This window comes from Cetorhinus maximus, chromosome 17 (assembly GCF_964194155.1).
Source record: "Cetorhinus maximus chromosome 17, sCetMax3.hap1.1, whole genome shotgun sequence".
Taxonomy (NCBI): domain Eukaryota; kingdom Metazoa; phylum Chordata; class Chondrichthyes; order Lamniformes; family Cetorhinidae; genus Cetorhinus; species Cetorhinus maximus.
Window position 1 is genome coordinate 11,477,489 of NC_135895.1, and position 27,171 is coordinate 11,504,659.

A 27,171-nucleotide genomic window follows, 5' to 3' on the forward strand; every position below is an offset into this window, starting at 1 on the left:
GATGAAACCTCATCCAAGGGCGGGACGAGGTTTCCGTTATCAAATAAAAAAATATATGGGCAGAATTTTCATCGTGTATTATGTTCGAGTGACTGATTCTGATGCATGGACATATTTTTCCAGATTTTAAAATCTTTATTGAATTGTTTTGAAGTCTTCAGCTCTCTGCGCACAAAGAGCTTTCATTCAGTGCTCCCCCCGCGCCCACGTTTACATCAGTGCCCACCCTCCTCCCGCCCCCTACCCCGGCAGCGCTGAGCATTTCAGCATGTGCTTCGTGCTGGTCAGTTAGTTGACCAGCCGGCATGAAATTGCGGTTGGGGGCCGATTACGGGTGGCCATCTGTTCCCGGCCGCTCTCGGGCTCACCCATCGCGCCCGCACGCCCGATCTGAAAATCCTGCCCCAAGCTCTTGAACGTACCAGTTAGCAGCAGGAGTGGGCCACTGGGCCCCTTGAGCTTTCTCGGCCATTCAATAACTGCCTGGCTGATCTGATTTTAACTCTACTCCACATTCCTGCCTACCCACGATAACCTTTCACCCCACCTCATGCATGTCAATAACCTATCTAGCGCTGTCTTAAAAATATTCAAAGACTCTGCCTCCACCGCCTTTTGAGGAAGAGCGTTCCAAAGACTCACGACCCTCTGAGAAAAATAAAATTCCTCATCTCTGTCTTAAAAGCTCATGGTGTGGGGATAACATATTGGCACGGGTAGAAGATCGATTAGCTAACAGGAAACAGGGAGCATGCATAAATGGGTCATTTTCCGGTTGGCAAGATGTAATAAGTGGTGTGCCACAGGGATCAGTGTTGGGACTTATTTTCTGCAATAACCTTTGATGTGGCACCTTATCAAATATCTTCTGAAAATCTAAGTACAGTACATCCACCAGTTTCCCTCTATCCACAGCACATGCGACTCCCTCAAAGAACTCCAATAAATCGGTTAGAGACGTGATCTCCCTTCCACAAAATCATGTTAGATCTGCCTGATTACCTTGAATTTTTTCTAAGTGCCCTGCTATAACATCTTTATTAATGGCTTCTGGATGTTAAGCTATCTGGCCTATAGTTTCCTGCTTTCTGTCTCCCTCCCTTTTTGAATAAAGGAGTTATCTTTGCTATTTTGCAATCTAATGGAGCCTTTCCCGAATCTAGGGAATTTTGGAAAATTAAAACCAACGCATCAACTATCTCACTAGCCACTCCTTTTAAGACCCTAGGATGAAGAGCATCAAGACCCAGGGACTTGTCAGCCCGCAACTCTAATAATTTGCTCAGTACTACTTCCTTGGTGATTGTAATTTTCTGGAATTCCTCCCTCCCAACCAATTCCTGATTTACAGCTATTTCTGGGATGTTATCATATCCTCACATCTGAACGGTTTTGAAATGCCGCGACCATTGAATCCTCCGTACTTGGTCACACTGCCGAATGTCCCATTGGTGCCATGAAGGCTCACGGAAATGCCTGCTTTCCCAGGAACTTCTTTAAAGCCTCGGACACCTGATCCAATGCGTGCCTCTTTCTGAGAATCCAACTCCAGTTAAGACCACGAGCCTATCCATATGTGGCACTTCAGCACAATTCCAACTATTTGAAAGCAAGCACTGATCCAGAAATTTCCAAATAGAATTTCTGCAATCTGGGACATGTAGCGGAATTTTCTGGTCCTGCCCACCAGCGGGATTTTCCAGTGCCGCCAAAGTCAATGGGCCTTTGGCTGGCTTGCCACATCCACCAGGATGGTACCCGCCACACCACAGCCAGAAAATCCCAGCCATAGTCTGTTAAATTCCATGATGTATTCCTCCATGGAACAACTATCCATCCTTCTAAATGTACCAAAGGCTGACCATGCCTTGCATGCATCTAACAGATCATCTTTCTTATAAATATTATCCAAACCTTCCTCAGTGTCCAACAGATGAGCCTCTAGCTCCAAAAACACTTTGCGCCTTATCCTGCTTTCGTTAAGAAGTGACAGTGCCAAAGCCATGTTTAGTTTTCTCTTTGTTAAGGATGTAACCCGTGTCCATATATTGGCTTCATTTCTCCATTGGCCATTAGGTTCAGATTCAGAGAATATCAGTGGAAAATTAAACCCTGGCACTTTACACTTGGTTTTAGCTATTCTTCTCAAAAGTAATTCCAGTTACAGTCTTTTATCAGAAAAAAATTATTCTTAGTTTCTAATCTTCACTTTTAGGCAACCATTCTCTGCTACCATGTTAAATGATACCAAGCCAGATGGTGAAGTACAAAACACAACAATTATTTTCCTTGATAGTAGGTTTATTCACAGGATGCAGCCTTATAGATCTCTGCCTCCTAATTACTAACTCAGTGCCCCAGCTGACTCTCTTTACATATGACCCCAGTACTTAATCAAACAATGCCTATCACTTGTGTATCTTTAACAACATTATCAATGAACCATTAACAATGTTCACCGAATCATACTTTACAGACAATGTCCCGTATACCCCCATCACCATCCCTGGCTATATTCTCTCCCAGCAACACTAACCACCATGCTAAATGGGATTGATTCAGAACAAATCTAGCAGCTCATAACTCGGCATCCATGAGGTGATGTGGGCCATCAGCAGCAGTGGAATTGTATTCCACAATGTTGGAATTGTAACCTCATGGTCTGGCATATCACTCACTCTACCATTACCATCAAACTAAGGGACTAATCCTGGTTCAATGAAGATTGCAGGAGAGCATGCCAGGAGCAGCACCAGGCACACCTAAAAATGCTGGTGAAGCTACAGCACAGGACTACTTGCCAAACAACGGAAGCAGCATGTGATAGATAGCACTAAGTGATCCCACAACCAAGTGATCAGATCTAAGCTCTGCAGTCCTGCCACACCCAGTCGTGAAGGGTAGTGGACAACTAAATAACAGGTGAAGGAGGTTCCACAAATAACCCTCTCCTCCTGAGGTCCCTGAAGCCATAGATGCCAGTTCTTCAGCCAATTCAATTCACTCAATGTGCTATCAAGAAATGGCTGAAAGCACTGGATAATTCAAAGGCAATGGACCCTGACAATATTCCAGCAATAGTACTGAAGATTTGTGCTCCTGGACTTGCTGCGCCCCTAGCTAAGCTGTTCCAGTACAGGTACAACACTGGCAGATGTGGAGAATTGCCCAGGTATGCTGTACGCCAAAAGCAGGATAATTTTTTTAAAAATTCATACTCGGGATGTGGGCTTCGCTGGCTGGGCCAGCATTTGTTGCGCATCCCTAATTGCCCTTGAGAAGGTGCTGGTGAGCTGCCTTCTTGAACCGCTGCAGTCCATGTAGTGTAGGTACACCCACGGTGCTGTTAGGATCATGCTAATTACTGCTCCATCAGTCTACCCTCAATAATCAGCAAAGTGATGGAAGGTGCCTCAACAATGCTATCAAGTGGCACTTACACAGCAATGACCCATTCACCAATGCTTATTTTGGGTTCTGCAAGGGCCACTCAACTACCAATCTCATTACAGCCTTTGTTCAAACATTGATGAAAGAGATGACATCAAGAAGTAAAGTGAACATGACTTGAAATCAAGGCAGCATTTGACTGAGCGTGGCATCAAGGAACCCAAGCAAAACTGAAATCTGTTGGAATCGGAGTAAAACTCTCCACTGGTTGGATCCAAACCTAGCACAAAGGAAGATGGTTGTGGTCGTTGGGGGCCAATCATCTCAGCTCCAGGGCATTACTGCAGGAGTTCCAAAGGGTAGTGTCCTAGGCCCAACTATCTTCAGCTGCTTCATCAATGACCTTCTCTCCATCATGAGGTCAGAACTGGGGATGTTTACTGATGATTGCACAATGTTCGGCACCATTCACAACTCCTCAGACACTGAAGCAGTCCATGTCCAAATGCAGCAAGACCTGGACACTATTCAGGCTAGGAGGGGTAAGCAGCAAGTAACATTCCCAGCACACAAATGCCAGACAACTAGAGAAAACCTAACCATCTGCCCTTGACATTTAACAGCGTTACTATCAGTGAATCCTCTACCATCAATATCTTGGGGATTACCAGTGACCAGAGACTTAACTGCACCAAGCCATATAAACAATGTGACTGCAAGAGCAGGCTCAAATTTTGCGACAAGTAACTCACTTCTGACTCCCCAAAGCCTGTCCACAATCTACAAGGCACAAGTCAGGAGTGTGATGGAATACTCCCCACTTGCCTGGGTGAGTGCAGCTCCATCAACACACAAGAAAATTGACGCCATCCAGGAAAAAGCAGCCCGCTTGCTTGGCACCACATCCACTAACATTCACTCCCTCCACCACCGAGGCACAGTAAAAACAGTGTGTACCATCTACAAGGTGCACTGCACCAGCTCACCTTGGCACCTTCCAAACCGCCACTTTTACCACCTAGAAGGACAAGGGCAACAGACATATGGGAACACCACCACCTGCAAGTTCCCCTCCAAGTTACACACCATCCTGACTTGGAAATATATCGTTGTTTCTTCACTATCGCTGGGTCAAAATCCTGGAACTCCCTTCCTAACAGCATGGTGGGTGTACCTACACCACATGGACTGCAGCAGCTCAAGAAGGCATCTCGTCACCATCTACTCAATGGCAATTAAGGATGGGTAACAAATGCTGATCTAGCCAAAGACACTCACATCCTATGAAAGAATATTTTTTTAAAACCCCCTCCCACCCGTAGCAAAGCAGAGCTGACAGGAAATGTTGGAAATACACAGCAGGTCGATCTTCATTGGTTATGAGATAAGGCAGGTGAACACCTCAAGTGTAAACCCTTCTCTGGGCTTAGGAGCATCCTGTGATTCTGTTTCAGATTTCCAACATTTGCAGTTTGCTCTTGTTTCTGTCTACAAAGCATCCTTCTACTGTATGATCAGGGCAAATGGACACACGGATGAGGGAGGCCATTCAGTCACTCTTATTTCATCCATCCGGAATAATAGAATCGTGCAGAATTGAAGATGACCATTCAGCCCATTGTACCTGTGCTGACTCTTTGAAAGAGCAATCCAATTAGTACTCAACTGCTCTTTCCCCAAGCAGATGAAAATTTCCAATATATATCCAGGAGCCTAAACCCCTCCCATTCCTGATTGTCGTAAATGATTGTCGGGGTTCTGCCTCAAACACTTCACCATTCCAAATGTTGAAGGAAGGAACTTGCATTTATATAGCACCTCTCACAGCCTCAGAATGTCCCAAAGCACGTTCCAGCCATTTTTGAGGTGCAGTCACTCTCGTAATGTAGGAAACATGGCAGCTAATTTACACTCAGTATTGAGAGACATGACCAAATAATCTGTTTTAGGAGCTGGCAGAACTCCCATGTGCTTCTAATGGTGTCATAGGACCTTCTGTCTGAGAGAGAAGACGGAGCTTTAGTGTAGCATTTCATTCCACCCTTTCTCTCTCCGGCTTGAATGGGTACTGATGCCTAGTTGCTTAACAGCCCCAAGATTGTGAAAATTATTTCAATAAATCGGGGAATTTGTAGAATGACACAGGAAACTAAACATGAAAGCTACCGAATTGACATAATCTGATTTATTGATATCCATACTACCTCTGGTCTGCATGTGGTTGTAGTCCAACTCTATATGGTTAACCAAGAGGCAACTAGAGATGAGAAATTAAAACTGCCCAAAACCTTTAAGGTGTCCTGTGCATGAGGGGCACTATAGAAATTGCTATGATTTGTTAAGATATACAGGACTGCATTTTAATAAGAGTTCGAATATTTGTTTATTGAGGTGTTGTTAACAGAACAATGAGTGTTAAAATTGTTCCTGTAGATAAGCTTTTGGCTGGAATCGATGCCAATGTTTACTTAATAAAGAAGTCAGAGGGTATTCTGCCAACTACAGCCGTAGCCAACTTCAAAGTTTATGGCCTTGGAGTCTCCTCAGATTTTCTGGAGGTAACTTGACCATGAAATACCTATAAAAGAGAGTACCGCCTGCTTCTATTTCACTAAATGTTACAGTTTCTAAACATAATAACCCTGTGCTTGTTTTGTAAAGATCGGTATCCATACAGAGGGACAATGGAAAAAAAGTCAACCCCACCAGAGGACACCAAGGAATGAACATATAATGAGGAAGGTTAGGACAATTCCTTTTATCTCCATTTTCTTCCCCTCCTACCCTGAAGGCTGTTGCTAACGTATCTTCCTCTGCTCAGCATCTGGTACCTCACTCAAGCGTCTGTCCATTGTTCGGGTGTGGCTTCTATGACATTGGGTTCTGAGGCTTTTCAACTAAAAGGGCCATTGCAATCATACACAATCCTGCAATAATGCAATGTCCACACTTATACACTTTCTGTGAAGGGACACTACTTGATGATCAATGACAGGGATTCTCATTTGTGTTGTTCAAGCTGCACTTACACACCAAGGGATGTGGGGATTACACAGCAATGTTTTAATGTACTGCAATCTGTTTTCTGATGAGATGAGACATTTAACCAAGGTCCTACATGTCCTTTCAGGTAGGTGTAAAAGATCCCATTGTCCCGGCCAACATTTATCCCTCATCCAATATCACAAAAAACAGATTAACTGGCCATCATAACATTGTTCCTATTTGTGGGAGACGGCTGTGCGCAAATCAACTGCTGTGTTTCCTAGATTGCAACAGAGATGGCACTTCAAAAAGCATTTAACTTGTTGCTTTGGGAGGTCCTAAGATCATGAAAGATGCTGCATAAATGCAAGTCTTCCTTATTCTTCATGATGACCAAACTGTCCATCGTCTGCGCCAGCATTGGCATTACCATCGCTGAATCCCCTACTATAAACATCATGGGGGCTATCATTGAACTGGACTAGCCATATAAATACTGTGGCTACAAGAGCAGGTCAGAGGCTAGGAATCCTGCAGCAGATAATTCACTTTCTGCCTCCACACAGCCTGTCCGTCATCTCCAAGTCAGGAGTGTGATGGAATACTCTCCACTTGCCTGGATAAGTAAGTCTCCAACAACACTCAAGAAGCCCGACACCATCCAGCGAAAAGCAGCCTGCTTGATTGGCACCCCGTCCACCAACTTCAATATTCACTGGCACACGGTGGCAGTAGCATGTACCATCTACATGGCTCCTTCAACAGCACCTTCCAAACCCATGACCTCTGCCACCTAGAATGACAAGGGCAGCAGGTGTATGCAGGAACTCCACCACCTGCAAATTCCCCTCTAAACCACACACCATCCTGACTTGGGACTATATCGTCATTCACTGTCACTGGAACTCCCTCCCTTACAGCACAGTGGGTGTACCTAAACCACATGGACTGCAGCAGTTCAAGAAGGCAGCTCACCACCACCTTCTCAAGGGCAATTGGGAATGGGCAATAAATGCTGGTCTGGCCAGCGATGACCACATCCCATGAAAGAAAAAAAACTGAAAATCAGAGTCACGCACCAGATCAAAATAAAGAATAGCTGATTGTCCGATAATAGCTGTGGATTTCACTATAGGTTGGAAAGTAAACTCACCAAGCCTGAGCTCCCAGCATAGACTTATTCAACATGAGCAGCGACCACATTCACAGCGCTGCTATAATGTGATTCTCAAACCCATGCCCTTTTGAAATTATAACATCAAATGCTCTCTTCTCCCACAGTATAATTTGTTAATTGATTTTCAGATTTGGGCATCCCTAATAAGACCCATCCTAGTTGCCCTGAGAGGGTCATGGTGATCATTCTTCAACTGCTGCAGTCCACGTGCTGCAGATATTCCTAATGCCTTTAGGTAGGGGCCATTCCAGGATCTTGACCCAGTGACAACGAGGGACTTTATGTCCAAGTTAGGATGGTATGTGACTTGGAGGGTGTTGCAGGGTGGCCGAGTTGTGCTATTAATGATAGAGTTGATCTGCAGACACTTCTTGGGTGGAAACTTTAAGTTTATTTACAATATACTCAGCAGTAACTACACATGTGCTTTCAACTCCAACTCTATCTCCATACTGACTGCTAAGGTAGCCCACGCTACTCTCCTGTTGCTTACTGCAGATCATGTGATCTTGCCTAACAAGTACTATTCTTAAAGGTACATTACACACTAAATAAAACCATAGTTACTACATTCCTCCCCCTTTTGCTCAGCTATATATATGATATTTACAAGTACATATTTTTCAAGACAGCATAATGTTTACACTGAGTAAGGAATTTACAAGTTCAGTCTTTCAGGTGATTTCCTGGTATGTGTGGAACATCGCAGCTCCACAACTTCAGATTCTTTGTCAGGAATCTCCTTTTCTGGAGTTGCCTGAACATCAGGTGCTTCGGTGGGCACTTACAGTTCTGTGTCCTCAACTCTTACAGGAACATCAGACATGTCAGTCCTGGGTTGAGTATTCTCAACAGGAAACGCAGACCCGGTCATGATCACTGGTGGAACCAAACCTTGATGACTTGTCTCTCTCTTCCTTAAATGGTCCATATGTTTACGGATGATCCGGCCTTCCACCTCCATGTATTAAAATAGAGGTCCAGTCACTGCACTTATTTCACCCAGTAACCACTTTGGTCCTTCCCTGAAGTTTTTCACGTATACCGGCTCTCCCACGGTAAAATTCCTCTTGCGACTATGCCAGTCGTGTCTAGTTTTCTGGCTTCCCTGATTTCTTTCCACCTCCCCCTCTAAATTCGGCCTTATTAAGCTCAATCTCGTCCTGAGACAGCGTTTCAACAACAACCCCTCAGGTGTGACACCTGTTGTTGTGTGAGGAGCAGTCCTGTAATGAAAAAGAAAGCGTACTGGCTTGGTTGCCAAGGAATGGCCAGTTAGCTTTCCCATGCCTGCCTTGAACATTTGAACCACCCTTTCGGCCAGTCTGCTTGATGAAGGGTACGGTGCAGTTTTCGCATGAACGTTTTTTTATTCATTCATGAGATGTGGGCTTCACTGGCTGGGCCAGCATTTATTGCCCATCCCTAGTTGCCCTTGAGAAGGTGGTGGTGAGCTGCCTTCTTGAACCACTGTGGTCCATGTGGCGTAGGTACACCCACAGTGCTGTTAGAAAGGGAGTTCTAGGATTTTGACCCATGAATAGGGAAGAGACGGTGATATATTTTCAAGTCAGGATGGTGAGTGACTTGGAGGGGAACCTCCGGGTGGTGGTGTTCCCGTCTATCTGCTGCCCTTGTCCTTCTAGGTGGTAGAGGTCATGGGTTTGGAAGGTGGTGTCGAAGGAGCCTTGGTGAATCCCTGCAGTGCATCTTGTAGATGGTACATACTTCTGCCACTGTACACTGCACAATTGGGGCTGCTTTGTCCTGGAAGGTGTCAAGCTTCTTGTGTGTTGTGGGAGCTGTACTCATCCAGGCAAGTGGAAAGTATTCTATCACTCCTGACTTGTGTCTTGTAGATGATGGACAGGCTTTGGGGAGCCAGGAGGTGAGCTACTTGTCACACAATTCCTAGCCTCTGACCTGCTCTTGTAGCCACAGTATCTATATGGCTAGTCCAGTTCAGTTTCTGATACCATTGAAGCTGAAAAACCATTGAAACTCAGCACTCGTAAATGCCATGCTGTTATCGGAAATGACTACTTCTGGTAGTCCGTGAATGGCAAAACTCTGACGTGGTTTCTCAATTATAGCAGCTGACGTTGGTGACTTCACCTCATATGCATCCAACCATTTTGAATGGGCATCGACAATGAGCAGAAACATTGGGCGGAATTTTACCACGACGGGACTTTACAGCCCCGCCAAGGTGAATGGAGTCCTGAGCGGCTTGCCACATCTTACGGCCCACCTCTGCCGTGACGGGGCAGTAAAATTCCGCCCATTGTTCCCAGGAAAGGTCCAACGTAGTCAATGTGTAACCGCACCCAGGGTCTACCTGGCCACTCCCATGAGTGTAATGGAGCTGTCACTGGCAACTTTTGCAGCTGCTGACATTGCACACAGTGCTTTACTAAACTCTCTATTTTGCCATCCATCCCTAGGCCACCACAGGTAGCTGCGTGCTATGGTCTTCATTCAGGAAATTCCCGGATGGGCACTATGTAGTTCACTTAAAAGTGACTCCCTTCCTTTTGGAGGAACTATCACTCATGCTCCCCACAATAAGCTGCCATCCTGGCTGGTTATTTTATGTCTTCTGTTGAAGTGCGGTTTCATTTCATCAGATACAAGCTCCTGTGATCGAGCGTGTAGCACTTGTTCTCGTATTTGAGATCGGACTGGGTCCCGACTTGTCCAGTCTCTGATCTATCGAGCACATACCGGCGAGGAATCTAAGAAATTTAACAGTAAAACAAGTTCCTGTGGAACTGGGACATGCTCATAATTTTCTTGTAAAGACAAACGGCTAAGGGCATCGGCATTTGTGATTTGATTGCCAGGCCTATGTGCGAAAGTGTATTTATTTGTATGTTGCCAGAATTAAAGTTGTATTTTTGCTGAGGCTATGGGTGGTATAACCTTGTCATCACTAATCAACCTAACGATGGTTTGTGGTCTGAAATGATTGTAAAATGGCATCCGTGTACATACTGGTGAAATTTCTTGACAGAAAAGATGATGGACAGGCCTTCTTTTTCTACCTGTGAGTATCCCTTTTCCGGTGAGGTGAGCGTTCTTGATACGTAACCTATTGGCCAGTCTGTGCTGTCGTCCATCCGATGAGAGAGCACTGCTTCCACTCCAGAGGGAGTTGCATCATATGGCAGCACCAATTCCTTTGTCTGGTCATAATGCACTAATAGATTAGACGAGTGCAACAATTGTTCCTCCTTTATGAAAGCTTCTTTCTGGAGCACGTCCCAAGACCAACATTGGTTCTTTTTGAGTTGAGAATGTAGGAGGGTCAACACTAGACAGAAATTGGACAAGAACCACCCATAATAGTTGATCATCCCTAGGAAAGATTTGAGCTCTGAGGCATTCCTTGGCGCAGGTGCCTCTCTTATGGCTCTCACTTTCTCCTCAACCGTGTGGAGGCCCTGTGAATCTACCCGGTGACCCAAATGGATTACCTCCCTCGCTTGGAATGTGCACTTTTCTTTCCAGTGCAGACTTTAATCACAGCTTCTTTTTGACTTCACTGTTGGTCAGGCTTCTCTCAGATGCAAGCTCAACTTGTTTGAGCTCAGTGGTTGAGTCTCCCAAAATTTCATTATCTGCCTGCTTCTTGGAAAATTCTGCGATTTTTGCTTCCAAAGCCTCTTTGGCTTCATTTAGCTGATTCTTCAGCTCTTCCATCTCTTTTTTGTATTTGTTCGCTGTCTCCTGGAAAATTGAACATTGTTGTGTCTTCTCTGTCAACTCATTCTTCAGTTTGTTCTGTTTCTCTTCATACATTTCCAGAGGTACAAACTTTGACCTGAGGGAATCTTGTAGTGTGTGAAGGTCTTTCAACAGGTTTTCTTTCTCCCTTCGAAGGTTGCTAACTTTGTCTCGAACTCTGTCATCGAGTAGGGTCTCTTCAAGTTTCTCCTGCTGTTCTTCCAGGTTTTGGCTTAAGACAGCCTGCATTTCTTCAGGTTGTTGAGTCCTTACACACTCCTTTTTCAAAACAGGAATGCTTCCAGCTTCCTTTTGGAATCTCAGTGGCCAATCAAGGTTGATTTCCCTTAGCCAATTTCGCCCCAGAAGGCTTGGTCCTCTGCCTCTCAATACTAACACTGGTAACTTTGCCAATTGGCTTCCATAATGGACAGTTATGCCTTTTACTTGAATGTCTCCACCCATTTATGTTTTTAGCTCGGCAGCTGTTTCTTCTAAATGTAATTGGTGTTCACCATTATTCAAATACCTGAAGGTATGTTCCCCAATTACTGTAGTGGAAGCTCCCGTGTCCACTTCCATTCTAACAGGTTTGCCATTTACTTTCATTGTGACAAATATTGGTTCTGTCTTTCCAACTTTCAGGTTAAACGAGTAAATGTCTGAATTTGTTGTTTCAGGCTCTTCTACATTATAGATTTCATTGGGCTTCTTCTTTTGTTTACTAGCCTGCTTGAATCTTTCCTTGCACAGCCTCATCATAGGTCCATTTCTGTGACAATAGTAGCATTCAATTTTTTTAAATTGCCTATTGCTAAAAGACTGATTGTATTAAAATTATTCTTTGATTTCACTGCTAAGTTATTTTTCTTTATTCTTCAGCTAGCGAGGGCTGTTTTCTGCTTCTCGGCGGAGTCTCGCTTTTTCACACCCTTTTCGGCTGGGGTTTCTCGCCTGATATGGAGGACGTTGCCTTTTTGCGCACCCTGTATTGCTTTTGAATCTCTTACAGTGCTTTCTATGGTCAGTGCTATCTTTAGCGCCTTCTTGAAATCCAGATTCACTTCGGACAATAATCTTCTCTGAATAGTGTCCTCTTTCACACCACACACTAAACGATCGCTGAGCATGTCATTCAGAGTTGTACCGAGCTCACAATTTTCCATTGACTGCTTCAAATTTGCCATATAGCATGCAGTTGTCTCACCTGGGGCTCTATTTTGCCAATTAAACCTGAGCCTCTGCATCGCTTGGGCTGAGGGCTTGGGTTGAAAGTGTTCCTTCACGCGGTCCACCAATTCATCAAAATTCTTCAAAACTGGGCCACTGGGTGCCATCAAACTTCAAATCAAGCTGTAAATTTTGCTCCTACAAGTACTCAAGAGGATCTCTTCTCTTTCCCCGTAATCTCATTCGCTTGAAAAAAGAACGTGAGGCATTCTATGTATTGAGACTAATCATCTGTGGCTGGTTCAAAAAGATCAATTCTCCCAAATTGTAGCATTTTGAGATAGGATAACTCCTTCAATTCTAACAGAGCTTGCTACTTACAATCACTGGGTGAGGTACAGTTCCAATTTCTTTCTAACCTGATTTCTTCTGTTCAGTCCTGTTTTATCCTCATTGCCAGTTTGTTGTAGGGTGGCCAAGTTGTACTATTAATAACAGAGTTGATCAACAGACACTTCTTGGGTGGAAACTTTAAGTTTATTTGCAATTTACTCAGCAGCAGCAGTACGTGTGTTTTCAACTCCAACTCTAACTTTAAATTGCCTGCTGAGGTAGCCCACGCTACTCTCCTATTGGTTGCTACAGATCATGTGATCATGCTTAACACATATTATTCTTAAAGGTACATTACACACTAAATAAAACCATAATTAATACAGAGGGGAATTGATGGTTGTGGTATTCCCATATGCACTTGCTACCCTTGTTCACGTTTAAAAGGTGCTGTCCAAGAAGCCATTGGTAAGTTGCCTGTGATGCAATGCTGTGGATAGTTCACAGTGCAGGGAATAGACCAATCAATAGCTCAGGTGTAACCTCTTCCTCGAAGCTCTGCCTGAAACATTAACCTTTCATTTCTCTTTACTGGCTGCAGATCTCTGCCATTCTCCAATTTTGTTTCAGATTTACAGCATTTATTCATCGTTTTTTTCTTCTGAAATTTGTTGCCCTCTAGGTGCCTGAATGGAAATCAATACCCATAATTAAGCCCCAGGCAGTCGTCTACATCAGGTTGTTTGGTCAAGAACTTGCTTTTGCTGAATTTCGCCAGAAAGATTTACAAGAGGTTAGTAAGGCATGGACAATGCCATTTAATTGGATTCTGCCAGTAATGAGGGACTTTGGATACTGGGATTATTTTCACTGGAGCACAGAAGGTTAAGAGAAAATTTATTATGGACAGGAAGAGGTCAGTTCAAATAGCGCTGTTTTCCTCTTATCTCTCATCTGTCAACAGAAGGTGTTTTGAATTAGTTTTCTTTCTAAAGAATAAGCAGTGTCATACTTTCCCAACCCCTCGGTTTTTGTGTGGTCCAATTTTACTAATCAATGGTGACCCTCAGGCTAAACTCACCACCAATCGTCTCTCTTTAATGAGAGAGCACCTATGGTCCTCTAGGACTCCAGCAACTTTCATTCTTTCAATAATCTACAGCAAACTCAAATTAGGAATAACTCAGAAGGTTAGTTTATTTTGCCCATTCAAAAACCATGATGGGAGTGCTCGCACACTGCACACTGCATTCACATGGTAAAGGGAGGGATAGAGAAAAGAGGTTTTAGAGTACAAGGATCACAGAAAATAATCAATATTGATTCACATGGGCGTTCAAGGAGTCCAAAGTCAGGGTCCAATGAGGAATTCTTTCCTGTGGGCGATCAAGTTTGGCTGGCTGGAGACCGGACTTGTAAGATTTGCTTTTCAAGCGGTGTCGATGTTGCAAGCTGAAGGAGGCACGCAGGGATTGAGTTGGTTCTGTATGCGCTGGTATGAAATCTTCCAGCAGATGGGCCAGTTGTCCTGCCTGGATGGAGTCTGCTTCTCTGCAGCTTGCCAGTTGTATGTTACAGCAGCAGACTGGCTGCGAAACCCCGAGTTCTAATATTAACCTGTCCAAAAGGCCAGAGTATTAGGTCATGTGACCTTCCTCCTCCACAATGACTTTAAAGAGGGATGTTTATCCAGCATCTGGAATTGGATTTGTTTTCAGGACTGATAACGTCTCAGCCATTAGTCATTGAAAGGGGTGCCATTTATGTTGAAAAGACATTAGGGAAGCTATTATCTGGGCAGACCCATTAACTCCACTAGCAAGGTTAGCTTATCAAAAGTAAATTACATTTCTGTGGGCCCCTTTGAAATTGGTCTGCACAGTCACAGATTGTCTGTTAGTTGTTCCCTAGGCGTAACGAGGTGAGACATTCCAGAAACTGAGAAGAGAATCCTTTTTTCCCAGAGACTGCTGGGGATAACTCTCAGGCAGAGGGTCAACCATTTTCTGTTGAACAAAGAAAATTACTTTTTAAAATTAAAATACAGCAATAAGGATAAAGTAGTTAAATATATACAATGGCGGGTTTCATTTCCGTGTTGTCAGAACCCAAGAATTTGTTCAAGGTTTTTAAAATATTGTGAATAGAGAAAGGCTATTTCCTTTGGTTTGGGAGTCGGTGATGAGCGGATCATCAATTTATAATTATCACTGAGAGTGAGGAGAGAGATTTTGAGAAATTTATTTCAAGGGGGGCTGTTGGAGTACAGGATTGAGTCAGAGCTCATTTAATATTTTAAGGAAAATGTAGATATATATTTGAAGCAGAAATACATACAAGTCTATGAGCAGAAGGTAATCAAAGTCAAATCAGTTCTGAATTGCTCAGAGTCATTTCAAGCATGATGGACTGCATGGCCTTTTCTTCATCCATTCATGGGATGTGGGCATCGCTGGCTGGGCCAGCATTTGTTGTCCATCCCTAGTTGCCCTTGAGAAGGTGGTGGTGAGCTGCCATCTTGAACCGCTGCAGTCCATGTGGTGTAGGTACACCCACAGTGCTGTTAGGAAGAGAGTTCTAGGATTTTGATCCAGCAACAGTGAAGGATATTTCCAAGTCAGGATGTAGTTTGGAGAGTGTTGCCATGCCTTTGCTGCCCTTGTCCACCTAGGCAGTAGAAGTCAGGGGTTTTGTAAGGTTCTGTTGAAGAAGCCTTGGTGAGCTGTTGCAGTGCACCTTGTAGATCGTAGCCACTGCTGCCACAGTGCATTGTTAGTGGATCAAGTGTTGTAAACCTCTTAGTTGGCTCTGGATGGCTATAAACTCAAGATTGAACCTGGTGGAGTCAGTAAGTGGGCACCATCTTTACGTAGGGTCACTGGACACTATGGTCACTATGGGTTCATCTCCAATGCCACCGAAGCCTAATTGTCTGCAAAATCTGCCAACTTGCCATCATGGGCGTTGCCCAGGCCATAACCCATCCCAAAAGCTACATAGTGACTCACTCCACTCCTCTGTGAGCAGGCCGATAGAAAAATTACTTACCTCTTCTTCTTGTTGCTTGCCCAAACTAGAGCCTCCTCCCTCGCACCCCCATGCCCATGCCGAACCATCACCCCTGCGCCCGACCTCCCCCCGCCGCCCCCCAACCACTACACTCAAGGACGAACTTGGAACCATCAAGAGGTAAATACACTTTAATCTCACTTAATCAATTGGTTTCCAGGAACCTAGAATTCCTAGGGTCGTGAGCTCCCACCAGCTGACATTTAAGGAGTGGATGGAAGATCCATTCTGCACAAGGCCAAGTGGGAATTCCCAGAGTCGGAAGGGGGGGTTAATGCCGCTGGACCTCTAAGGCAGGAAAGTGGAGTTGATGTAGAAGATTAGCCATGATGATATTGAATGAAAGAACAGGCTTGAGGGACCGAATGGCCTAACTCCTGCTCCTGTGCTCTTATTGGTTTTGTGGGCTTGGCCAGGCTAGCATCAGTTAAAATGGAAGATTGGTGCAATTCCCAAATAGTGTCAGGGTCATGCACTCTAACTTCTTCGCATTTTTTAAATTTTTGTCTTGCATAGCTGAAGAAGGGAAAAATAGAGAGATTGCTGAAGGAATTCATAGAGATGCTTCAGAGTGGACTGACCGTACACTGGACCAAACCCTGGCTGGCATCCGAGATTCGGTACATCGTGCCAACATCGCTTGGCCTGCCGTTGGAAATAGCGTTTTATTACACTGTTGTTTCAGTCGTGCACGGTAATGCTTTGATAGACAGTTGTGACAGGGGACTGAATTTTACCGCGGGGCCTGATATCAGGCCAAAAAGCGAGTCCTGAGCCTGCATTTGCCAACAGAGGGACAGGCTCCGCAATTTTCCCACAGGCTGCTTCCGGGCCTGCGGCCCAAAGGAGGATGGCGGGGTGGGCTCCTAATGGCTGTCGGCCCAAACAGAGGGCCGACAGTTCTGAAGCCTAAGCAGCCCCACTGGAAGGGGTGGGCGCTGCTGAGGCAGAGCCACAAACCACAAAATGGAGGCACCCTCCGAGGTATGCAAAAATTAAAATTCCGGTGGTGGGGAGGGGGGAGGCGGGAGGCAGAAGGCTCCTCAGGACGGAAGGGGGATCTCCTCTGGGTGGATCGCTGGGGATACAGGGGCTGCTGCTACTGCCTGCCACAACCTCTTTGGACCAAGCGGCCTCCTGTTACAATAAGCCCCTGTGTTGCCTCAGGGAGGCTGTCTCTAAGAAGCTGGCGGCCTCCCCCATGTGGTGGGCCCTCCTCGCCTTCATCAAAATGTCAGTACCCTTGTAACATGACCTGTAATTGGAGCTTTAATTACGTCTCCATTGGAGCAGGCAGCCAATCAGCCCAGAGAATCAGCCATTTGGGGAAACTCCACCCACCCCTATCTCTGTTCCTGCACTGCCCCCACACCACCACCACCACCACCACCCCTCTCTCGGGGGCTGGTAAAATTCACCCCAGGGTGTCTGAAATGAATGCTGCAAATGCACAGCGGAGAAAGAGAGGAATTTTAAAAAGAAGCAGGCTTGCGTTTATATCGAGCTTCTCTGCATCTTTAGAAAGATCGGAATAGGAGGATGCATTTCAGCCCTTTTACGAACAATCCATCATCCAGTCAGATCATTGCTGATTTACACCTCAATTCTATTCACTTGCCTTTGTTTACGATCCCTTACACCCCTTGCCGAACAATAATCTAGCCATCTGAGTCTCGAAAGCTCAAATTGTTCCCCAGCATCCACATCCCTTTGGGAGAGAGAATTCTATTCTTCCTACCTTTTGTGTGATAAAGCCGGTGCAGATGGGCCAAATGTCCCTTCTCTATGCTGGAACAATTCTGCGATTAAAAAAAACTGCCTGGTTTCCGTCCAAAACAATTACATTTTAATTTCGAGAATCGGACCATTCATTCTTGAATCAGCCCCTAGTGGAAATAGCTTCCTTGTATCTACCCTATTGAATCTTTTATTGTGGAGTTCAGGTTACAGTCAGATCAGCCATGATCTTACTGAATGGCGGAGCAGACTTGAGGGGCCGAGTGGCCTGCTCCTGCCCCTAATTCATATGCTCGTATGTTCATTTTCAAAATGCTTCACGCTTAACCGGCTGTTTTGAGCTATGTAGTTGCTATGCAGGCTGGAGCAATTATTTTTGCGCACCACAAGATCACATAGCAATCTGATGAAAGACCAGCGACTCTGCTTTTGGGTTATATTGTTAAGCGAGGATTTTAGGCCATGGTATTAGAAAATCCCCTTCTTGTTTTTGAACGCTGCTAAGATCTAGGTTACGACCAGAGGTCCTATATAGACGTGAACAAGGCAAATGTGGAGTATTTGGTTTGTCACCTTTGCTCTCCCGGCCATCTTTGATTTGGCGAATCCTATCAAAAGGCCTTTGACCCCAAAACATTAGCCAGTCTTTTTCCAGTTCCAACGCTGGCTGGCTTGCTGTGCATTTTCCGCGTTTATTTCAGAGTTCCAGCATTTTCAGTATGTTTTATCCTTTATTGGAACAAAGCCAGTTAATTTAAATTACCATTTTATTTCTTCAATTAATTCTTCTTACAGCCAAAGTGAAGGTTAATGTAAGCTCTTCTAATCTTACAATGGCTCAGCTCCTGAATACCAGCATTCAGGGTGATGTTCAGTTCACCGCAAGGTATTTATTTCACACATAAATATAATTAAACTGCCTGGGCGAAACGGATAAACATTTTTCATCGATTGATATTGTTGACCAAATTTATTTTCAGCTTTGCCTCCGACATTATTGCCTCTCAGTATTTGCTTTTTATTGCCTTCCTCTTCAGCTCAGTCAAAGATGTTATTGCTGTTATGGGAATAAGCACACCTCTGGTTCAGGCAGGGGTAGCAGCGCAGTTGAAAACAAATACAGTTACCACTGTGAACTTTGCCGCAGAAGTAAACTTTGATAATGGTAACGTCAAAATTGAGACAAACTCATGGAAACAGGAAGACCAGCTGTTCTTTGCTAGGTAAGGTTTGCTAGACACTCTACCTATTTGCACTCAAGGTCATTTTTAGTTTACTGTTTCTTTTTCTCACCTACAACATCAACAGCAACTTGCATTTATTTGGTGCCATTAACCTACTTAAATGTCCCCAAGGCACTTCACAGAAGCATCATTAGACAGAGCTTGACAATGAGCCAAAGGGCATATTGGGAAAAGTTGACCAAATGCTTGATCAAAGTGGCATGTTTTAAGGCAGTGTCTTAGGGGAGGAAGGTGGAGAGGTTTGGGAAGGGAGTTCCAACATTTATGGCCTGGTTGGTTAAAGCAGGGATGTCAAAGGTGGGACGAAGAAAGCTGAGAACACACAAGAGGCCTGAGCTTGGGGAAAGCAGAGCTCTGGAAGGGTTGTCGGGCTGGAGAAGGTTACCGAGGCAGAAGGCTTTGGAGAGATTGGAAGATAAGGATGAGAATCTTAAAACTGAGGTGGTGTGTACAAGGAGCCAATGTAGGTCAGCAAGCACACTGGCAGTGATTGAATGGGACATTTAGGTTATGGGCTTCACATTTTAGATGAACTCAGGTTTACTGAGGGTGGGAGGTGGGGTGTAGTGGTATTGTCACTGGGCTAGTAATCTAGAGGCCCAGGGTAATGCTCTGGGCATCTGGGTTCAAATCCCACCATGGAAGATAGTGAAATTTAAATTCAATAAAACATCTGGAACTAAAAGTCTAATGATGACTATGAAGCCATTGTTGATTGTTGTAAAAACTCATTTGGTTCACTAATGTCCTTAAGGGATGGAAATCCCATTCTTGTGGGAGAATCTAGAACCAGAGGTCACAGTTTAAAAATAAGGTGTCATTCATTTAAGAAGGAGAAGAGGAGGATTTTTTTCTTTCAGAGGTTGGTGAGTCTTTGAAACTCTCTTCCTCAAAAGGCGGTGGAAGCAGGGTCTTTGAATATTTTTAAGTCAGAGCTAGATAGATTCTTGATTAACAAAGGGGTGAAAGGTTATGACCTTATTGAACGGCTGGGTGGGCTTGAAGGCCTGAGTGGCCTATTCCTGCTCCTAGTTCGTAGGTTTGTATGTAGACATTTATCTAATGAAAATACAACCTTTAAAACACTTGGCCATAGAAAGGCAGACATGACCTTAGGATGTCACAAAGTGCTTTCCAGCCAGTTAAGTTTCTTCTTCAATATATAATCATTGTAACTTAGGAACTGTGGCAGTCAGTTTGCACACAACAAGCTCTCACAAACAGCAACGCAATTTTAGTGATGTGAGTTGAGGGACAAATTTTGGCCAGAACACCAGCGACGTTCATGTGCACCTGAGAGGGCTTGGTTTAATTTTCCATTTGGAAGATGCACCTCCAACACTGCAGCACTCCCACAGTACTGCACAGGGAGCGTCAGCCCTGGCTTTTGTGCTCAAGCCTCTGTCGCGGGATCATGTACACGCAACCTTCTGATTCAGAGGCAAGATTACCAAAGCTTCCACTAAGCCACTGCTTACACATAGGAGATTATCACATGGACTCGAGATGGAGTGAGCTTGATGACACCACCGGCCCTTAGTTCTGTTTTTATGTCTACATAGGTTATGGGCTTTTGCTTTCGCAAGAAATATTGAAGATTTGGCTGCAGAGAAAGTCACTCCACTGCTACCGAGAGGAGAGTTTGGAATAAGGAGCAGAGAATTGAGTTTAGCAAATAATTCAACAGTGGATCGCGAGGGAGTGATGGTAAAAAAAAATAACCCTTAGTTGCTTTCTGCTTGGGTCGATTGTGGTCTGCTATTGGTTTAAATGATGGTTGTGTTACAGGAGAAAGTGTTGCCTCTTGCTTTACCGCGGGGATCTTTGTGCTCTGCTGAAGATACACCAGATGTACCAAGCCCAACAGTCCGCGAGATTTGTGTGAAGTCCAGCACTTTCGGAGTCGAAATTTGTTTTAAGACCAGTACAGAAAACGCCGCTGCCTCTGCTACCGATTCTCTGCTGTACAAAATAGTTGGAGATAAATCAATTGAAGTCACAATCAGACCAGGTAAAGGCAATGATAAAAGGAAATAACTCGCACTTAAAAAGCGCCTTTCACTTATTCAGGTTGCCCGAAAGCCCCTGGCAAACAGAATGGGTGTAGCTTTAGAAATGAATCTCCTTCCTTCTCTGGCTCACAACGAGACATGTTGAATAAGCATGGACACTAGGGGGGCGTATGTTTGGGCGCCGAGTCAGGTCGGCAAGGAGGTGGGCGACCAAAAAAAAAATGGTGCCAGTGGCTCCATGCCAGTCTGCCACCTCCATCCTTAACCCTGCTGTGTTTCGCCAAGGGCAGGAAAGCGCTGTTGCCTGCACCATTCATTAGGTGCACTGATGTAATTAAGGGACTCGCTAAGAGCTCGCCTTCTAATGTCCTGAGATTTTCACAGGGGCAGGCGGCCTCTGGGGGACTGTGTAAAGCTGAACAGCTCCTCCTGGCAGGATAGGGTCAGCAGCGTTGAAAATGGTTTACGTGATTTTTTTTTTAAAGTGGCAAACCTATGGCACAGCAATGAAATTTTAAGAACAGTAACATTTCCCAACCTACCGTGGGTTCCCAGCCCCTGCGTCTGCCCTGGCCAATTTGAAAATCAGATGACTTCCTTTTTCTAAATCATTCTCATTTTGCCCAATGTGGGTCCTTCCCAACAAAAATGTCATTCAATAATAACAGAGGGGCTGGAACTATAGCTGATTTCCCGCCATTACCCCCAACTGGTTACTGATATCCCAGCACAGTTGAAAATTGTTCCCGGGATTTTCCAGCCTACCCGGCTTAGCTTCTCACTGGATAGACTTCCTGGTACATTAGGGGAAGGCCCAGTGTACATTGCACGACAGAAACTGAGCTTAACATTCATACACTGAGTGTAAATTCCAAATCTGTACTTTTGCCCATCCAGGGGAATCCCAGTGTTCCTGGGGTTGGGAGGTTGGCAAATTTTTTTTGAATGGGGTGAATTTGACCCCCCCCCACCATCCCCCACTAACCCCTCCCACCCCTGCCCCGGCACATTGGAAGGTGGGGGTGGGCCACAGGAAATAAAGTGGGTTACCAGCCTGTCACCTTCCTACTCACCCCTGAGCTGTCCCCCATTATACAGGGGGCAGGTAAGGCCTCAGGCAGCTTGCCCGTCCCGAGGCATATTGAGGCCCTTAAGTGCGCAACTAACTACCATTTAAGGGCCTCATCCCGTTCCTGCTGCAATTTTCCAGTCTGCAAGGGTAGGCGGGGGCAAGGCAACCAGCCCGGCAGCTTTTGCTGCTTGGAATGCGGGTAGACAGGAGTGGAGGGAGTGCTATCTCCTTAGGGGGGGGTGTCTCCTGTACCCACTGGGGGCACCACCCCCAAGATGATACCTATCTATTGTCCCTCCCCCCCAAACCTCTCTAACCCAACCCCCAGTCATTCCCCCCCTCCAGCCCCCCACTTCCCGCCCCCAACCTCACTGGGCTTTCCCAGTCAAAATCCTGTGACATACCCAAGTCCGGTATCCATCCTCTCGTCTTCTCCGGGACTGCCTGTAATCCCAGCAGTGGCCACTACTCTCTCCCGGCACTGCTGGGGCTACAGAGCTGCTGGCAAATCTGTTGGTTGACAGCTTTCTAGGGCTGGATTTCTTGCACAGCCCCACTCTCACCCTACGATGGCTGCTCCTGCTTATTAGCGCTATAAGGTAACCAGATTTCTGGTCAACAAGGTGCCAGACAAATAGCTCAGGGTGAGGGTTGAGGGGAGAGACGGCTAATCCATTCCCCCCCCAATTCTCTCCTCACGAACCCCCCCCCCCCACAACCCCATAAAATACACCCCTATGTATTTGGGTTATTGACAATAATGTTGGGACAATTGAAACGTTCAGGGCAAAGGTTGATAGATCTGTGTGAGGTAAGGGTATGAATGGATATGGAGCAAAGGCAGGGAAACGGATTTGAGGGAGAGGTCCAAAAATGAACTAACTGAATGATAGAGCAGGCCTGAGGGGCTGAATGGCCTGCTCCTGTTCCTACGAATCAGATTGGGAACCCCCTCCAGTGTTATACTATCACATTTACATGACTGTGAAGCAGAGACACATAACACAAAAGTGACAGTGTAAGCACAGAAATGCTGGACATGAACGTTCTGTATTTTTTCACTTTCAGATAAGGATGCACATGTTTAGCATATCAACAGATTTTTCTTTGTATATTTGTAGTTATCGCACCAATTCCAATCAAAAAGTTACAAGTCGAATTGCAGTTGAATGGAGAGGACCAGCTCAGTGCAAGAGTTAGTGACTTGATGAGGAGAAGTAACAGGAGTGAACTGACACTGCCCGAAGGCAAATTAACCCTTCTGAAATTTAAGAAAATCTTCAATGGTCGGCGTTGGGTAAATATTCTTTTATATTGGGGGCAAAGCCCCTTCTTCTGCCCTTCTGCGCCTAAAAACTATTGCCCTATTTTTGCACTCTTGCCTATGAAGGTCATGGGTTAATTCTCACTCCAAAGGGGTAATTTTGAATTCATTGCAAAAACAATCAGGAGAAGTATTTAAAGGCTGCTGAGTCAATATCACACACTTTACACTCTTGTCCAAAGTCAAAATTAATGCCCAAGACTTGAATTCATGATCTAGGCAGATGCTCCAGTGCAGTATTGGGGGAGCTCTGCTTTGCAGGAGTTTCTGCTGTTTGTCTTTCTTCCCCATTCTCTTCCCTGCTCCATTGAAAGTATTAATGCCTTGCAGTGGTAGCGTTGCCCTCCGTTACCTCACATTCTTAACATCTGGGCTTATCTTGTGAGGATCCGAAGGTTATTTGAAACCCCACACCCCAACCTCCAAAGAGAAAGAGCAACACTGGGCAGAATTTTCCGGCAGTGGGATTTTACCTTCCCGCTGAAGTCAGTGGGGTTTAGAATGTCTCACCGCATTTTACACCCCGTCCCCACCGAAACAGGGCCATAAAATTCTGCTCCCCCTGAGTCTGATTCAGTCTTGAGGCCCACACACTGCAGCGGAACTCATCAAACAGTCATCAGGTGTGGCAACCCTGGAAGACTTTCTCGCCGTCACTCAGGTTTCGTCCTGAAGCTAGGTGTAGTGTTTTACAGCTGGCCTAACTAGCACAGCGCAAGGTGGAGATCCAAACTGAGGTTCTCCAATTCTGTGTGTTTCAGCTGCTGTCTGACTTAAACAGCTGCACTGTTTGCTGAGACTGTGATCCTATAATTTAATCATTAGGACCTTGGTGGCCCTTACATGAAGGCAACAGGTATAAGCTCACACTGTTGAGATTAACTTATTGGGAGGCAGTCTGCTGTTCTATGAGGTCGCAGTAATATATAACCGTGAAGGGTTGTTGTGTTATAAATTGTTCAGATGCTGAAGCAATAACATTCAGTCGTTCCTCTTTTAACACCAAACCAAACCCTTCTACTCCTAAGCATTTGTTACCCAAATTAGATGTAAATTGTACAATGGGCTTCAGACATGTTGGCAATTCATAGCATTGTGATGAAGTAAAAATATCCTGATTGAAATTTAATCCATCGTTCTGGTCAAGAGAGTAGGATGATAATGCAAGCCCCTTGGCTGTAAGGGTGGCAAGCTGCCTTTAGTTACAAGTAGTCAAATGTTATGGACAGGGATGAGAGTGAACTGAAACCCCAATTCCCTTCCCTTACTGTCCGTAATCAGTGTGTATTTGAAAAGGAAGATGTGTATGTTTCCTAACATCTGAATGTGTTGTCAATCTGAATAATTTGCAGCAAGATTTTGTGGATCCAAACAAAGGATTATTTATTCACACATTCACTCCAAAAGTCTAATGCTACATCACTCACTCAGAACTCATACACACACACGCACACACACAAACACACACAAACACACACACAAACAAACGCACACACGCACACACACACACACACAAACACACACACACACACGCACACACAAATGCACACACACAAACACAATCACACAAACACACACGCACACACACACGCACACACAAACACACACAAACACACAAACACACGCACACAAACACACACACGCACACACACACGCACACACAAACACACACAAACACACAAACACACGCACACAAACACACACACGCACACACACACGCACACACAAACACACACAAACACACAAACACACACACACAAACAAACGCACACACGCACACACAAACACACACAAACACACAAACACACGCACACAAACACACACACGCACACACACACACACGCACACACAAACACACACAAACACACAAACACACAAACACACACACACAAACAAACGCACACACGCACACACACACACAAACACGCACACACAAATGCACACACACAAACACACGCACACACACACGCACACACAAACGCACACACACAAACACACGCACACAAACACACACACAAACGCATACACACACAGAGAAAAAAAATATAGTTAAACAGAATAGTGCACTTTTACAAGTCGTAAATGAAAGAATAGTTCATAATTCAGGTGTTTAGCTTGACTTAGGAAAAGCATGCGTTGAAGGCGCGAAGAAGAAGGCACTTTCACTCCTGAAGAATAGTCTAGGCAGATTCAATAGCTGGAGTGGCAGATCAGGATTATTGCAGGATTCCCTTGTAGAAATGGATTTTCAGCAGGTCAAGATATTAGTTACTTAATTTTGCCCTTGGTGGGCGTGCGGGCCTCACCGGCTCGGCAGCGGGCGGACAGCCGACCCCTGCCGCCAAAACGGGGCCAGCCGCCATTTTGAGTGGGCGGGCCAATTAGGGCCCGTCCAGCGACCTGCCCGGCTGGAAGCGCTATGCACTTCCTGTTCCGGGGGGGAGGGAATCCCCAACTCTCAAAGTGCGCACACTGCTCCCTGAGGCAAAGTCCTGTCTCAGGGAGTTTACTGACAGGTGAGAAAAGTCAAAAAATAGAGAAATATTAAAATTATTAAAATGTCCCCCTCATGTGACAATGTCACACGAGATGGGGCATGTTAATAAGAAACACATAAAGTTTATTAAATTTTTAAAAACGGACATGAAACTTCATCCCGCCAATGGATGAATTTTCATGATTAATCTGGAGCCCCCTGGGGCTCCTGGCCCGCCCGCCAGCCTTAAGCTTGGCCGGGCAGGGTCTTTAACAAGGTTAATTTGCATGTCAATGGCCTTAATTGGCCATTTGCAGGTCAGCGGGCGGACAGCTGATTTCGCTGTCCGCCCACCTTCCTGAACATTTAAAGGGACCGGGATGATGTCGGGAGTTCCTCCCGACATCATCCTGCATTATTTTCCCGTCAGCGAGCGGGCCCCTCCCCCAAATCGCCGAGGGGAAAATCCTGGTGATAGTCTTCTTACCAGGAGGTCAGGTTTCTGTACTAGTGGATTTGAAAAGGTACAGGCTGGAAGACCTAACAATGTTGCTGTCTCCAATTTTAAAGCTTTGTGTTTTTGTGTATACACGTTGCTGCCTTTGCTGCTGCTGTTTCTTGTTGTATGATTTGCAGACTGATTGGTTTCTCCCTGCTTCTTGGGGTAAAAAAAAAATCATTATCTGAAAACAGTTTCAGTCAGGGGACCGCATGATCAATATTTCTATTGTCCACTCAGAATGATTTGAAATTTGACGCCATTGCTGCACAGGAAGGCCATTCACACCTTCTTATGATTAACTGGTTTCTATTATCGCCATTGGAAACAGTTTCTATTTATTCTATCTAAACCCTTAATAATTTTTATATACCTCCATCAAATCCCCTCAGGCTTCTTGGCTGTAAGGAGAGCAGCCCCAGTTTCTCTGTAATCCCTCATCCCTGGAGCCATTCTAGTAACTCTCTTCTGAACCTTCTACTAAGCCGCCACATCCTCTAGAGGCCCAGAATTGAGGACCATAGTCATAGTGGGGTTGAACTGTTTATGTAGGATCAGCAAAACCTGTTGGCTTTTGTACTCTATACCTTTATTTATAAAGCCCATCAAAAGCTCAGGTTTCAGTATGATACACCTTAAAACAACAGCATTGTCAGCCAATTACAGACAACTTAGTCATTCATAATATGCAACCAACTCCTTTTCTTTGAACCTGGCCCTATGCAATATCCCAACAACAATATTCAAAAGATTTGAACCCCACAAGCACCACAAACAACAATCCCATGTACAAATGATGATATCTTGACATATTCAATTGGCACATGATTCCTGGTTTCACTTCCAAATTTCAAAATGGCAAAACCTTCCAGTAAATTAGCACCACCCAATTCAACTGCAATAATGTGCTACTTCTACCCACACAAGTGGGCTTTGTTAACAGAAAAATTACATGTT

The 27,171-nt window shown here is 45.0% G+C and overlaps 1 protein-coding gene across 1 annotated transcript in view; it reads left to right on the forward strand.

Annotated features, from left to right (window-relative positions):
• Positions 1 to 27,171, forward strand: part of LOC144692165 (vitellogenin-like) — a 102,003-nt gene that overhangs the window by 44,081 nt on the left and 30,751 nt on the right. The window contains exons 14-22 of the mRNA XM_078560683.1: positions 5,824 to 5,948; positions 6,052 to 6,132; positions 13,464 to 13,574; positions 16,367 to 16,544; positions 18,383 to 18,473; positions 18,625 to 18,810; positions 20,394 to 20,538; positions 20,620 to 20,842; positions 23,037 to 23,212. Of these exons, the coding sequence (XP_078416809.1) occupies positions 5,824 to 5,948; positions 6,052 to 6,132; positions 13,464 to 13,574; positions 16,367 to 16,544; positions 18,383 to 18,473; positions 18,625 to 18,810; positions 20,394 to 20,538; positions 20,620 to 20,842; positions 23,037 to 23,212 (1,316 nt within the window). The remainder of the gene's footprint in view (positions 1 to 5,823; positions 5,949 to 6,051; positions 6,133 to 13,463; positions 13,575 to 16,366; positions 16,545 to 18,382; positions 18,474 to 18,624; positions 18,811 to 20,393; positions 20,539 to 20,619; positions 20,843 to 23,036; positions 23,213 to 27,171) is intronic.